The 16753-nt window shown below is 30.8% G+C and overlaps 1 protein-coding gene across 1 annotated transcript; it reads left to right on the top strand.

Moving 5' to 3' along the window:
- The first annotated feature begins 2 nt into the window (after nt 1-2).
- Nucleotides 3-6721, top strand: MCTS1 (malignant T-cell-amplified sequence 1 homolog). Its single transcript, XM_072530059.1, has 6 exons — nt 3-135; nt 193-345; nt 409-509; nt 578-711; nt 6473-6540; nt 6596-6721. The coding sequence occupies exons 1-6, from the start codon at nt 125-127 to the stop codon at nt 6675-6677; spliced, it is 549 nt and encodes a 182-aa protein (XP_072386160.1). The 5' UTR covers nt 3-124; the 3' UTR covers nt 6678-6721.
- Nucleotides 6722-16753: the final 10032 nt, after the last annotated feature.

Below are 16753 nucleotides of genomic sequence, written 5' to 3'. Positions count from 1 at the left end.
CAACATTTACTGCAAACTGAAGTTGGCCATTAATTGTCTGTTGATTTGACATTGACAATGATTTTGTCTATTCATAACCTCTAATGAAATAGGTTGGTGTCTGAAACCGAAATTCTTTTCAACAATGTTTAAAAAGTAAGTAAAAACTTTTAAATGTGAAAAATCAAAATACAATGTTTTATCACTTCTTAGGTTCGATGAGAAGGAAAGCATTTCTGGAGTTTTGCAGTTAAAATCGTCTGTCCAAAAAGCCATCAGAGCCAAACTTATTGAATCCTATCCACATTTAGAAAACTATATAGACGCTATTTTACCTAAGAAAGATTCTCTTAGAATAGTTAAATGGTAATACTACAGTGCGAGAACAAATTTTAAAATTTTTATATATCTTACAATATGTGTTTTTAGCCATGACCATATAGAAATTGTAGTCAACTCAAGTGGAGATTTGTTATTTTTCCGCCAAAGAGAGAGTCAATGGATGCCTACACTAAAACTTTTGCACAAGTGTAAGTTTGTTTATATATTTTTCATGCATATATAGTGAACAGTTATTGCAATAATAGATCTTTTTCAGATCCTTTCTTTTTACCAATGCAACAAGTTGATAAAGGTGCCATAAGATTTGTTTTAAGTGGAGCAAATATTATGTGTCCAGGTTTGACGTCACCTGGAGCAAAAATGACTGAAGTTTCCAAGGATACTATAGTGGTAGGTATATGCAATATTTTATTAAGAACTATTGGGGCAAAAATATTTAAAGAAACTTTTACTACTAAAACTCTTTTTTGTGAACATTAACTTGTTATTATTACAAGGTAGTGTATCAATCATAATCTGTCTCTAATAAAATATCTTCTTCTGCATCATTATTGTTGTCTCTGCTTGCAGCTGACACTGGGTTTACACCATCAGCCTTTGATGTTCCAGTGTGTTTCAAATTTTGTTAGGATTGGTGACATAAAAGAATATAAAAGTCTTAGGAGATGTTTATATTTGGCATTTTTATATTTATATTTGGTAATTTAGTGTCATTAATAGGTGTCAATTTGGAGTGCTAAAAAGATAGATTGTGCCTTTCCCATAGTATGTATTGAAAACTCAAAATCCTGATTTAAAGTTTACTTGTACCTAAAAGCAAGTTTTTATGTCTGAAAATATTCCAACCAAGAAATACTGCAACCAGTGCAATATCTGAATCCTTTTCAGGATCTTTAGGGAAAACCAGTAAAAGTCTTCCGTTATCATGTTGCAAACAACAAACTTAGAAGATGTATTTTTTAATACACATTCCCAATCTGCTGGAACAAAATCTTGGGGAATTTGTTTTGGTTTTTTTTTTACTTAAGCTGAAACTGGTCACACTCCATATAGGTGTGACCCAGTTCCAGAAACTTAAGAAGAGTCTTGATGATATAAGTAGCTTTGAAGAAAAGAACAATGAAGATGAACAGTCTACAGATATTTTTGTTTTTATTCTGCCCCCCTCAAGAATCTCTATATGCAATTATATTTGTGATCTTTTGGAACAAACTCTTGATAAATTTTATTAGACATAAGCCTGTTTCATGTGAACCTCTTGCTGCAATTGTTTCATTGGATAAAACCATGTGACTTTGTCCAGAAAGTAAGTTATATAATGCAAAAATTAAATATCCATAGTTGACGAAGAGAAAATACCTTAGATGTAGTTACTAGTGGTGTTGGTAATGTCTATTGCAAATTGAAACAAATAAGGACAGTATTCTCAACATTTTTATTTGTTTCAATATATAATGTTTCAGCATCATCTGCTTTCTCTTCTGTAATTCACAATCACATTTAGTGTGGGTTATAGTTTGCTCATTTTCAGAATATTTTATCAAGTTTTGAAAATTGTCACAGTGGCTACATGTATTGCTATAAGGTATGTGAATTTCAAATTGAACTCAATGTTACAGATAAATCTATTACATGATTATTTCACAGGTTCCTCATTATGTTCAATACAAACTTCCCCTTGTATGCAAATACATCGTACTAATATTTAAATCACTAGGTAGGTGTTTAGTATTCAGATTGTCTTTTCTCAAGTAATGGCTATTGTACTTTGGAAACATCTTAATGTGGGAAATAACTATATTTTTTGATGATTGTTTTTGAATAAACAATGTCATTGAAATCTGCACACAGAAATTGTCAAATGTATGTAAAAAACATTTTGTGGACACATTTTCTGAGCAGTGTTATTACTGTCCTATAATGTGTCTTCATAAAAGCTTCTGCTGTGCCTTGCAAGTACAACCTTTTTTATACCGACAGTGCAGATTGTATGAAGATAATCCATAAAATGTTTGGAATGGTGTGTCTGTCTGTTTTATTAACGTTTCGTTGCAATGAAATAGACATATTATATGATTAAACTTTCAGTTCTCTGGCTTTGTGTATTTTACTTTGTTACATTGTTGTCTGATTTTAGCTCCTCAATCTCTGCATCTTACTCCTGTTATGCTTTTATATCCAGAACCTAATCTAAATCTTCGTCACTCTGAAAAGGATCTAATTCTTCTGCAACAAGTACAAAATATTAAATTTTAACCCGTAAATGTAGTTGTGGTATCTATGAGACACTCTTAAATACCCACAAGGAATCTACGTTCCTGTAGTGGGCTGTATACCATATATTAAAAAATTTATTAAAATCCTTTGTAAAAGGTATATATTTAAAAACCCAAACGGGCTATGTTAGACAAAACGTTTTCAGAATCCATATTCCATCATCAGTGTCTAGGAGTACATGAATGTAGCCACTAAATATATGGGTAAAAACCCGTTAAAAAATAATTAGTTACATTTGGTTTCAGGCCCGTTCCTAGGGTAGTGAGCGCCTGCTTGCAGGATTTTTTGTGCGCCCGAATATTATGTTTTTAAGATACCTATATCATAACATGTTCTTGTGATATTATTGAAAATACGATATGAATGTAAAAAGAAAAATAAAACGAACCGTGTTTGAAAAAAGGTTTTATTTTAAAAATTAAATGAAGAAAAAAGGTCATTTTAACACAATATTATTATGTAAGTTAACAGTAAGAAAGAAAACACTCAATTCGCAAATTAATAAGGCATTCTGCAATATAACATGAAACAATAACGGAAAGGAGATACTCTCAATGCAAAAAACTTTATTAAATAATACATATATACCAAGTGAAAAATAATAAAATAACAAATATTGGAATTACAACATGACACGTCGTGCTTTCACAGATGCAAGTTCATTAATCATTTCATTGTGATCAATGGCTTCACAAATTTTATTTTCAATTGAAATGACTGCCAAATCTGATCCTTTCTTGTCACATTGACGTTCTTAAATAATTTTTTATGAGCTTTAGCTTTGAAAAACTCCTTTCGCCATATGCCACCGAAATTGGAAGGGTCAGGAATATTCTCAAGGCTATAAATAGATTTGGAAACAAGGATTGTAAATTTTTCTTTGTTATATAATTTAAAATATCTATGGGCGAATCCGAAATTTTGCTAGAGTCTGTGAGTGGGTTAAGAACTTTGTATGACAGAATTTCATTATGCAAATCAAGACCATCAATATCTTTGCATACGTTTCCTTCATGTTGAATTTGTAAAGCTAAATTCAAATCCATACATGATCTTTTAATCACATCAGAATCTAGATTTTGAAAATTACCCAAAAATCCAAATAAATCGTGGCACTTACCTATTCTCCCAAAGCGTCTTTGTAGGGATTGAATTGTTGTGTCCAAAATTTGAAAATAAAAACTGATCTTAAATTTTTGTTTTGGATCGAATACTGTTTCATTTCATCCGTACCTTCATACGAAAATTGAAGCTTCGTCTTTCTTTGTCTTAATAATGGAAATGTTTGCTCTACATCACTTTTTTCTGCTTCTGCTACAGCCTCATTCATAAAAATTTTGAAATGTTTGTCTGACCTTTTTTCAGTGAAATAAATAATAAGATTTTTTATTTCTGTATGGCATTCATTTAAAGTTGTATTTAGATTCGGGACCATTTTACTTACTATATTAACTTTTGTTAACACATCATGCCAAATTATAATAGAAAAAATAAATTTGGACGTTTTAATTTTGTCTAATAATGACCTTGCTGAATGTTTCGTGTTCATATCTCTTGAATTATTTTCCACCAAATCATGCAAACTTTTACAAATTTCGAGGAATTGAAACCTAAGAGGACGAATGGCTTTGACTTTGCTTTCCCATCATATTTCACTTACTGATTTGAAAGTTAAGTTTGGTACATTACTTTTTAAAATGTCCCATCTGTAGGGTGAAGCAGAAAAAAAATTGAACAACTCCTGAATAATTGAAAATAAAACCTACAGTCTCATATGAAATTTTAGCTGCATCATTGACACTTAAATTAAAAGTGTGAGCTGAATAAGGCAAAAACTCTGCTCTGGGATTAATTTTGAGAATTTGAGCTTGAAGACCCACATGCTTGCCAGACACATTTGCCCCATTGTCGTAACCCTGACCTCTCATGTCATCAAGGTTTATTTCAAATTGAAAAAACCTAGAAAGTGTTCTCTAATTTCGACTTCATATGGAGAACAATAAACGAAGCGAATTATGACCGTCAGCTGCTCAACATGGCTAGCATCTGGAGATTCATCCAAAATAATTGAGTAATATTTTGCTGTTCTGAGACAACTCAGAATTTCTTTCTGAATATTTCTTGACAATAAATGAATTAATTCATTTTGGAAGTGATTGTTCAGGTAATGAGGCATATTTCGGCACAACCCTTTAGACCTTCGAATATTGCTCAGGTGTTTCATCATAATTGGATCGAATTTAGCATCATTTCAACTAATTTCAAAAAATTGCCATTATTAGTCTCATAAAGATTCGTACTGTCACCCCTAAAAACTAAATTTTGGCCAGCTAAATACTGCACAATACAAATCATTCTTTTAATTATTTCACGCCATCGCTGTTTTTCAATTTCATAATATTTTTGTTGCTCTTTATCAATAGTACATTCTTTACTCAAACGCGGCGAGCGGCATTAGACGGCGCGTCGTGAGCTGACACTAATAAAATTGTAGGGTGGTAATTTAATTAGAAATTTTGGTATTATAATAGGGAATAGCAATCGGATGAAGTGATTGCTTTAGCGCTTACCGGGGAAATACTGAACACTGACTTTTTTTGTTTTAGAAGTGAGAATATTTTTGTAATGGTAGCCAAATATTTGGAGCAACTTCACGTGGAGTCATATGTCGCCATGTTACCTAATCCAATGGTAACTTTAACATCTTAATATTTTATAAGAAATACTGTAAACCAAATGTAACTAATTATTTTTTAACAGGTTTTTACCCATATATTTAGTGGCTACATTCATGTACTCCTAGACACTGATGATGGAATATGGATTCCGAAAACGTTTTGTCTAACATAGCCCGTTTGGGTTTTTAAATATATACCTTTTACAAAGGATTTTAATAAACTCTTAAATACATTTTACTGTAGCCAACTGTAAATATTTAAAAAATTGCAATAAGTTTCTGTGTATTTTTAAGGGGAGTACTACTAACATGCAGACAGAATGGAGTCACATTTTATTGCCTAATATCAAATATATATTAAACATCAGAGTGTCAACAATGTCCAGTTGACTGCTCCACTCCATTAGAGTACTTATAAATTGAGAAATTTAATACTAATAGTTTTTGTTTAAAGGCTGCATATATTTAAGTTTTAGTAGTGTTTTCCAATTTAGAAAATATTTATTTACCTCATATTCTAATTAGCTCGTTTTTATTTGTTCATTTACTGAAACGAAATATTTTTTTTTTCAAAATTCATCATTTAAAAAGAATTCTCTTGGGGATAAACTTTTGGACAAATATAGCAACACCCTTCTATAATAGATTAAAAAACTGAATGAATAGGAAGGAATAAAATTGTGTAGAAAAATTGGTGGATATATTATTATGTTATTCAGTACTTGAGTGTTAGATGTGGGGATATATATCTATTATCCAGTGAGATATATATTCCTTTACATTATATCGCAATATGGGCCATATGCAGTATTTTATTTGCCATTCAGTATCAAAAAAACTTTACATTTAAGTTTTGATTACAGAAAAAGTTTTTCATTTCAGAAACATTTGTCATACTTGCTCTTTTCTCATTTTTGTAACTAACAACCTTAACTTTACCTTGGAACCTTGGAAAAGCACAAAGCTGTACAACACTGGCATTCTCCGTACAGTACCTAATACAGTACCATAATATGCTGAGTCTTTTTTGTGTTTCTAAAAATGAAAATGTCGCTGTTTTGACGATATAGGGACGATTCAAACAAATGCGACGATGGTACTGAAGACCATTACAAAAACTGAGTTTTTCAACTACGTCAGTGACGTAAAACACCGCTAGGAACATATTAATATTTAATATAAACTTTATTATTTCAGGCTATAATGGCCGAGGGTAAAGAGCATGCCTTAGCTATTGGGAGAACTTCATTATCTACAGAGGACATGTAAGTTTTATGTTCAGTACACAATCTAAGCGATATTGAATAAATTCTGTTTTAGAGCGAAAGTGAACAAAGGAGTTGGTGTGGAGAATTGTCATTACCTAAACGATGGACTCTGGCAAATGAAACCCGTTAAATAAGTTATGTTATATTTTTTTGAATAAAAATATTTTAAAAAATCTTATTTTTGTGCTTTATTTTAATTGAAATGTTTTACTTCTAGATATATGAATTCCTGATGATTGTTTTTCACTGCCGGTCACAGTTTTTATTTACATTTATGTACACAAAATGATTTAATAATAAATAGCACTTTTTAAGCTTATAAACATTTACAATAACTCCGTAGAATTTAGTTCAAATTAAAGGGCTAAAAAATATTTGGAAAACTGAATAAAAAACAACTTTTAAACCAAAAAAAAAAAATGTTCTATGGCCCAAGATAGCCCCATTTTTTAAATCACTGTTATGTTAATTAAAAAAATTAAGGGCCAGTTAACCAAGCTAAATGACAGTTAAAGGTTAGTTTGTAATGAAATATTTTTGCCTACCACATGGGGTAGAAAATTGGGGACAGAAATTATTGGGGCGGAGATAGGGCAAGCAAAATAATCGATACTTGTGCGAACGGCACTCAGGGTTTGTTTGGAGAGCTGGGGTCGTGGATAAGTAAATGGCAAGGGGTCGGATTGGGGCAACTACAAAAAATGAAACAAAGGGGTACTAACGTGAATCTCTTGGGACAAACAAAACAAAAGGAAACAGGAAATACCTCTAGCAATTTAAAAAGAACGCCGCTTCGAGGTACCAAATTATAACCATTACAACAGCTAGTTGTAACTATTGAAATAATTATTAAACATAAAAATTATGTCTTTTCAAATGAAACTAAAAAAAGGGGTTAGAGAGTTAGTCAAGATAAACAAACAAAATGGTTTACAAGAAATTAAATATTTATTGTGTCTCACCACAAACTGATGAAAATAAATGGCACAAAAAATAATATAATAATAGTTACAGAGATTTATACCAAAATAATAAAGAAGAAAAAACTTACATATTATGTCCCATTCATTTACAAACTCTGTTGCTACAAAACTTACAAATGTTACTGGGCTATAAACTGTGGCAAATAAAAAATTATCTTTTTAAATAATGAAAGCAATTATCTTTTTTTTTTAAATTGTCTATCTTGACTTTAAAATTTAACACAAAAAGTTACCTTGATTTTCACTAAATTTCACTCTGCATAACGTCTAAGGTCGGGAACTGGTTCGAATAAATTTTCTGGGAGTAGAACTGAATGGAAAATCTCTGAACAAAAAACTACATCTCCATACTATGAAAGGACTGACCATTTGAGGTTGAAGCTGGCACCGAACACAAAACTTGGAAATCTGCCCCTTAAAAGGACTGGAACAATGTGGGCATATTTAAAATTTGTTTTAAATTACACAAATTTCTTAGGTACTGTTACGATAAATATTATGACTCATAAAACTGTAAACATATTATTTCTAATTCTATTCCATTATAGTAAGTTCGCCGCTCAGCTGAAAAACCTGTCTGCCTTCCATCCTTTTCGAGAGAGTCGCCGTCCGAATTCGAAGGGATTCTTGATTAACGGTATTTTATATTTAAAGAGGGAATTTTGTTAAAAACAGTTAGTTCTAGTTTGGATATCGAGTTTAAATGGTATGCCGGATATAAATATAAATAAATATTGTGAAATAAATTAGTGAATATTGTAATAAAGACTTTAATAAACTTGTAAGTGTTATAAATGTAGAACCTTTTATAATAAATAAAGACAATAAGTTAGATTTAATAAAAATACTACAGTACTTAAAAAAATAAAAATAGTGGTGACTCTTTTCTAAACTGACATATTACATATAGAGTCTATTCCACTATTTTCATCAAATTTTACCGGTCTCTGCAAAACTACATAACGACGTCTGTCTTCAATGGGCGATCTTCCAAACCTGGGCCCTGATTCTATTTCATTTCGATGTCGAAATTTAAAAGCGACTACGCCATGACAGTCGCAATCGCTAGCGATTCTCATTCATTTCGATTGTAGTTAAAACTGGGGATATTTACTTTATCATTTTGACACTGCTGAAAATTTGGGTTGGCCCTGTTGTTTATTGGCTGCACTACGCTTGTTGAATGTTTGTTGTTTGTTTTGTTTACGTTACGTGAACGTCTTTTTTTTCTTGTTTGAGTTGTTAAATCATAAATATTGGCCATTCTCAATTATATTTTGAATTGAAAGAAAAGATGACAAGAAAAAACAGGCGATGTGGGAGATCCTTAAGTTATAACCACTAAGATTTGACTTAGTGGTTATATTCTATTATATTTTTAAATTTACTGCAGCTTAGTAATACTAACCCTAAACATTTTGGGTATCTTAGAGGCATAAACACCTTCTTCCAAATATGGTTCTAATACCCTTATTAAATAATTTGCAGCTTGTTTATTAAGCCGGAATTGCTGCCTAAATTGAGCATGACTTAGTGAAAAAGAATTTTGAGTATCCTGTAACATTCTTCTTATCCTCCGTTATGAGCGTCGGATATCTATCCTCTCTAATTCCTCCAAAACTAGCAAATGTCCGTAAAACACAGCCATATTAATACTTTTTGCCTCAGTTTTCCTTGCAAGGATCAAAACACCGCCTACCTAAACTGAACCTAAGTTCACTTCTCCCAGTCCAGTCAGTCATGTCAGATTAATTTCGACTCGAAATGAAATTTCAACCACTTTCTTGAAGTTGAAATTAATTTCGATAAGTCGAAAATTAGTGACGTCGTTTGGTTAGTTCGGCTGAAATCCACAAGGTTCGTAAAGTCGCATTTCGACGTCGCCATATTAATTTCGACATGTTTTGAGTCGAAATCTCAATTAGAATCAGGGCCCTGACTTGAATTCCCCTCGAGCTCAATATTGGCTGGGGCAAGTTTTGCGTCTCTTTTTTCAAATCTAACCTGTTCTCGCAACCGGAATAACCCAAAATTCTCGTTAAACATATCATAAAACGACCTTGAGTCAAACTACTTTTCAAATTGTAGAAATAACACGTACAAATCGATAAAATCATAGTTTGTAATTTTTCTTCTTTTACCTCATAATGTAAACAAAATTGGGGAATATTTAATACTTGGCCCAGGGACGTCTTAGAAACTTTTTATACTTGCATATCGATATTTTAAGTAATTTTAATATGCTACAAGTTTACCAATCTTTTATAATAAAAATTGTTTAAACAGGTGTATTGTAAACAAACTTGCGTTCCGACTAGAGTAAAAGAAATGAGGGTAACTGACAAAAATTGCCAGCCGCGCTCTTCAAGAAATCCAACGCAGTTTCAAAATAAAGCGCTCGGGAAAAAATGACAATCTCGGGTTATACTGGACCAAATTTACTTTTTCTTTTTTTAAACTGGGGTACAACGTTTAAATAATAACATTTATCATAATTTCGTAGCAAAATTATCCAAAATAAAGCAGCTAATAACTACGAGATATACAAATCATTTCTTAAGTTGCCTTGTTATTGTTATTTATTTATTTGAAATATAATTATATTAAATAAATGTATTATAAACATTATTAAATTGTTATTTTTAAACAATTTTTTCTTATACCTACTCTTACTCTGATTAAATTTGAACAAATCAGTTTTTTATTATGTTTAGATTAAAACTATTTTTAATATATGGGAAATTGTAACTTCTTAAATATCTTATATGAGGGGTGTAAAATCAAAGGCGACAATCTCCACTTTTTCTTGTTTTGAGTTGGGGACGCCATCTGTTGTGTTTTTTATTATCTGTTAGATTAATCTATTTGGAAGTAACGAAAGCGGTCTTAACTTTATACAAATCGCAGTGAAAAGTTCATGTTGGGATCAAAAGCGTCAATCTCCATAGCTGAGTGCGTACCAAGCAAGCAAGCAATTTAATTAAACCCAGCCTGTGAGACATGTTCACCCCTAAGAATTACGTTGGGTTTAACAATTCATTGGAGCGAGGTGTATTAAAACAGGAGTCACTCCACCGCGCTCCAATGCTCCAGACCATCCCTTTCCCCCTATAGCACTCTGATGCGCGATAGGGGCACATTTATCAGCCAAATGCTCTTCATGTGGGAGTCCTGGGTAATAGAACTCCAACATGGTTCCTAACCGAATCAAAATCAGGACAGCGCATTGTCGCTATGATCCTGTTATCGTAATATGTGCGTACCAAACACGGCAATCCCAGCTGCGGCTATTAAGAACCACGTAGCGCACGCACGTGATCAACACATGGTTAGATTTGCCGTTACATCGTGCTATGATAATTTGTTTTAGTTTTGGGAGTCGTTACATTGCATTTGTGTTTTTCCTAACGGCGGCCCGTCCGGGTAGGCAAGGTAGGCGCCGCCCACCCTTTTCAACTGTTCGAATGTACAATATTAAATGATTTAATTTTATTTAATGATTTTGAATAAATTACTTAATTCAAAATTGTAATTTATAAATTTTGACTTAATACCTATTAAAAAAACTATTTTTTTATATTATCTTTGAAATTAATTATTATATGCTCCTCGTAGTAGTAAAAGGTACATCAAATCTTCGCTTGAAAATGGAATAAGACGTATGTATATAATGTGTCTCTGTCTTACTCTTACGCTGAGGTAGAAGCAGCACATATAACAAGCTGTGAATTGTGAATATTTTATTTTGGAAGGTGACAGATTGTGTCGCCTTCATAGAGTTTCGGAAAGACGGAAAGTTTTGTTGTAATCATAACTCATGAATCTTCAAAAGAACATTTAAACAATTGCTTAGGTTTAAAAAGATAAGAAAAAAATGCGCCAACTATTGACAGTACCTACTTTAGCTGGACATATTAGTTTATCCAATAAGTTATATAATGAAGAAGTTAAAAAAAAAAGAATTTTATTATAATATTTAATTGATGTTACGATTATTTTAGAAAAACAAGAACTTGCATTTCGCGGTAGGGATGAAAGCCATATTTCTTCAAATATGGGTAATTTTAAAGAAATTTTTAATTAAACAGTTAAACGCGATCAGGAAATCCAGTCATATTAAAAATGAAATTTCAAGAGAAATGAATCTCAGTATTTTTCTATATTAGCGGGCGATACAGGATCTTTCACTGTCATTTTTCAGCGTCGGCAAAGGTTATACACAAAATAATAGAAGTTAATCAAGATTTTAAATCCTTATTTGTACCACTAGGGAGCGGACATGTATTTGTAAAATAACAAAGAGTGGGGCAACAAATGCAACTATGGATATTTTTATATGTAGATGCCGCGTAGTCGTAGAATAGCATTAAATTTTTGCGTTTTATAAAATTTTTTGAACAAAATAAAATATTATTTCTTTTAATAAATGAATCTTTTTAGAAAAAATATGATTCAGTTTTAATTTAAATATGTACAAAATTTATCTTGTTAGTACGCTAGAATTGCTTTTTAGCACATACACCAAAGAATTATTTTTTACAATTTGAAAATTCAAAATTGTGATTTTTAAATTAAAAAAATAAATAAAAATCTCAAATAACGTCTTACTACAGCTCAACAAAGGAAGATGAGAAAAAAGTTAAAAATGGCTACTGTGGACATGGACCATAGCAAATCCGAAGAAAACAAATCAGCAACACCCGAGGATAAAAAGAGACTTCGGGAGAATATCATCACCCCCTTGTAACAGAGTTGCTAAGAAACCAAGGGGCTCTAACGAGCAGACTAGGTCATAAAGCACCGTGACAAAAGTATTCAGAATGGTGGTAGCACACAGACACCATCCTGGTACTCAACTAGATCGGGCTCAAGCAGTTTTGATCATTAACAAACAAAAATTATAGTCTAAGAATTTATTTTTATGGCAAATAATCCATTTTTGAAAGCGATATTTCTCTTGCATGTATACTTTATATATTTAATTGCCGATAAGTTTCTTTAATGATATTTCCGCATATATTTAATCATTTTAATTTATGATTATATTGACCAATAACACTTTACATAGAAAGCCCTTCTCTCCTTTATTATCCTTACACTCAGAGTTCAAAATTACACTTCGTTACGCAAAAAAGTATTATTTGTTTAATTAATACATTTCGTGAATTTACTTTGAAAAATCATCTTTTTTGGATCTTGAAAATATTGAAAAAGTATTAATCCTTCGTTTTATACTTTTTTAATCCACTTGACTAATTTCGAAAAAATATTAATTAATCAAATAGTATTTTTTTATACAGTGAAATTATGGAATATTATCATTATTTCGTTAACCGTCGGGTTTTGAGGGAAATCCCGAAACAGGTCGATTTTTGTTATAAAATACCCATGTTATATCCATAGTACATTCTGTTGTCATGGACTAGGGATGTCACCGGTGTAGGTGTAATGACGTAATCATTAATTTTTTTAAATAGAAATCGGTATAATGCGACACCTCATTTTACGAGAATTTAATTCTCTATTTAACATTACATTTTAAACTAAAATATTTTTTAAGGGTACAAAAACAATTTTTTTTTAATTTAAATCCAACTAAATTACAATTAATGATTTAATTAATAATGTACTTTAAAGTAAGCAAATTATGCATAATAATTATTTAAATTAAATGTTCAAAATGCCATCCATCGGTTTCTTGATAATATGCGAATCTACGGACACATTTATCAAGTACATTGCGGATGATTTCCGGAGTAATTAGACTCACTTCATGACTAATTCAAGTCATGTAAGTTTTGGGGTCTATTGACATAAACTTTTGATATTATCTAACCCCGCAGGAAAAAGTTTAGAGGTGTTCGATCTGGCGACCTTGCTGGCCACTCTATAAAACCTCGTCTTCCGATCCACCTCCTGGGAAAGCAATGATTTAAAAATTGACATACTTTACGTGCGTAATGCGAAGGGGCTCCATTTTGTTGAAACCCGATATTTTTACTAGGTAAATTTGGATTATTGGCATTTGGATACCTACATGTTAGCAAGGACAGGTATAAGTTGATTTTGTTGACTCCAATATCTGCAATTTTAACGATTCACGGTACCATGTATAAAATATGTGGCTTTATCGGAAAAAAGAATTTGATTGATGAAATGTGGATTGCGGATACATAAATTCTGAATAATTTCAGAAAATTTAAGCCGGCGATCGGGATCGTCGTCGTTTAATTCCTGATGTAGTTGAATTTTGTAGGGATGGTATTTTTCTTTTTTTTTTTAAATACGTAATACCGATCGTTGGGAAACTCCAGCATAATTATCTATTTGTGTAGAACTACTGTGAGGATTGTCATATACATTTAATAAAATATATATCAAGTTTCACATTGTCTTCAATTTTAGGACGCCCAGCGTTCGGAATATGTTTAACGTGCCCAGTATTTTTATCTCCGCATCCGCTAAGAATTACTATTTCTATGCGTTGTGTTTCATTTAGGTGAGCCATAATTTAGTATTCAAAAGTAAAAATTACAATTGACAACTGATGACAATTCACAAAATCAAAACATTTACGTCAATAAATATTACAGTAACTATGCCACTATCACTTGCATGAATTAACATTTGACAAAAAGTTTTAGTGTTTATGAGATAACTTTTTGTGTCTATTATTATTTTTACTTATTTTTGCGTTTTTAAGTATTTACTTCAGAAAGTCATGGCAGGAACCGATGGATAACACTTCAAACATTTAATTTAAAATAATTGTTATGAATAATTTGATTACTTTAAAGTACATTATGAATTAAATCATTAGTTGTAATTTAGTTGAATTTAAATTAAAAAAAAATGTTTTTGTACCCTTAAAAAATATTTTAGTTAAAAATGTAATGTCGTTAAATAGAGAATTAAATTCTCTTTCAAATGAGGTGTCGCATTATACCAATTTCTACTTAAAAAAATTAACGGTTATTTCACTACACCCACACCGGTGACGTCATCCCTACTCCATGTACGTTATAAGATGGGTATTTTATAACAAAAATCGACCTGTTTCGGGATTTCCCTCAAAACTCGACGGTTCTCGAAATAATGATAATATTCCATAATTTAGCCGTTCACTGTATACATAGGATGGCTACTTTTGGACTCGTGAGTATATTCCTTACCATCCTGGTGGGAGATAACTACCTACCTACCTTCTCGCTTGGTTCCTGCTGAGTAATAATAACTTGCCTATTATTACAAATTAATTATTAACATTGTTATAAACAAATTAATATTAGCTAAAAGCAGCGATATTTACACAAAAAAAGGTTTTTCAACTGTTTGTACTATTCTCATCTTTAAAACGTTTATAATATCTTATATATTTTTATTTTACTCTTTTCAATATCTCTGTAACATTTATTTTAACAAATGACGGTAGTATCTACGTTCAATATATATACATATATATATATATATATATATATATATATATATATATATATATATATATATATATATATATATACATATATATATATATATATATATATATATATATATATATATATATATATATATATATATATATATATATATATTCGCTCCGTGCGTGACTGACGCGACATCTACCGCCTTCATCTGACAGTTTTGGAACTCCCAATTTGAGGTTAAACATATGTTAAATAGATACGAAATTGACAAGTATTAATAATTAGTTTTTAATTTTTTCAGTGTATGTACAAAATAAATTTAGTATTAAAAACTGGATTTCTAAAAATTCACCGACTTTATCTTTTCAACCCCAAACGGAAAAGAAAGGGAAAATCTAGTACTGGCAAATCAAGCTTTTGCATGTGGAAGAGCCTGTAATTAAAAACAATAATAATAAAAATTATGATATAAAAGCTAAAGTCATCTGGCAGGCTGCAGTTTTTTTCCTATTTCAATTGCAGAAAAATGAAATTATATAATATTTACTTTTTCATATTAATAGCACGAATCCATCTTTTTCTTTTCTCTAATTTATATGTAATCTTTGGAAACCTATAAAAGCTACACTCACTATTGTTGCCATTAGTAGCACAATTAAATACGCAACATGTATTTGCATCCATTTTTAATCAAATTTATGGTAAAAAGATCCAAAACAAAAAAATTTCTATATACTATATTATTTATCTATGGATCCAAAATGTCCAAATTTGTCATATTTCGCCGTTACGCACGCTGGCATCGTGTCAAGGTACCCCTACCATGGTCACGGAGCGAATATAATATATATATATATATATATATATATATATATATATATATATATATATATATATATATGTATTAAATGGCCAAATATATGGCCTAGGGCAGGGATTTGGCCATTTAATTCAACAAAGCGATATCAGCTTTTGCTAAAAGATTTAATCTTTTACACATTACGTATAGACCAGAGGACAGAAAACGATAAAACGAAAACGAAAAATCGTTTTCGTTCATGGCCGCCAAAGCAGGTGGCACCTCTGTACGCCAACCACTGCAGTGGTCAAGTGTTTAGGAGACATTGTTTGGACTTTCAGAATATGTATCAGCCCAAGTGTCTGATGAGTCAGGGATATGCTGAAACGATCCATAACACTTTATTGACACCGATCCATACTGTTAAATATTTCAAAAATAATTTAGGAATGCTTTTTGTTGTTATTAAAAGATAAGGATGAAATGGAAGTTTCGGCAAAATGGAAAATTTCAAAATTTAATAAAAAGTTTCATTGAATACTTTTTTGAACAGGATAATTGTTCAATACAATAATTTCGAAAATAGTCTAAAAAGTTTAATGACAAGTCCTGAGAAAATGAAATTTTTGGTTCAATAAATTTTGAAATTTTTTAAAAATGTTTCTTATGTTTTTGGACAGAAAAACAGTACAATAAAAGTTACGTGACGGTTTTTCGTAGTGTTGGAACAAACCTATTTTTAATTCAAAGTTATAAAATTTTATATACATGTAATAAAAAAAATAAATACTTTGATTATTGTAAATTTCATACCTTTTTATGTTTTAAAATTAAAAATTTAACAATTTAATATATTAAAAATAAAGATTTTATTGTGAAAAAAAAACAAAAAAAATACAGTTTGCAAATTAATGGCATATAAATTTGATTAAGCGTGTATGCATATGTTAATTAAATAGTTCGTACTTTCCTCCTTTCCTACTTTCCCCTAACTATATCTTTCA

This window comes from Diabrotica undecimpunctata, chromosome 4, assembly GCF_040954645.1.
Source record: "Diabrotica undecimpunctata isolate CICGRU chromosome 4, icDiaUnde3, whole genome shotgun sequence".
NCBI lineage: Eukaryota > Metazoa > Arthropoda > Insecta > Coleoptera > Chrysomelidae > Diabrotica > Diabrotica undecimpunctata.
Note: the sequence above shows the minus strand (reverse complement) of the source record. Positions and strands in the feature narration are given on the sequence as shown.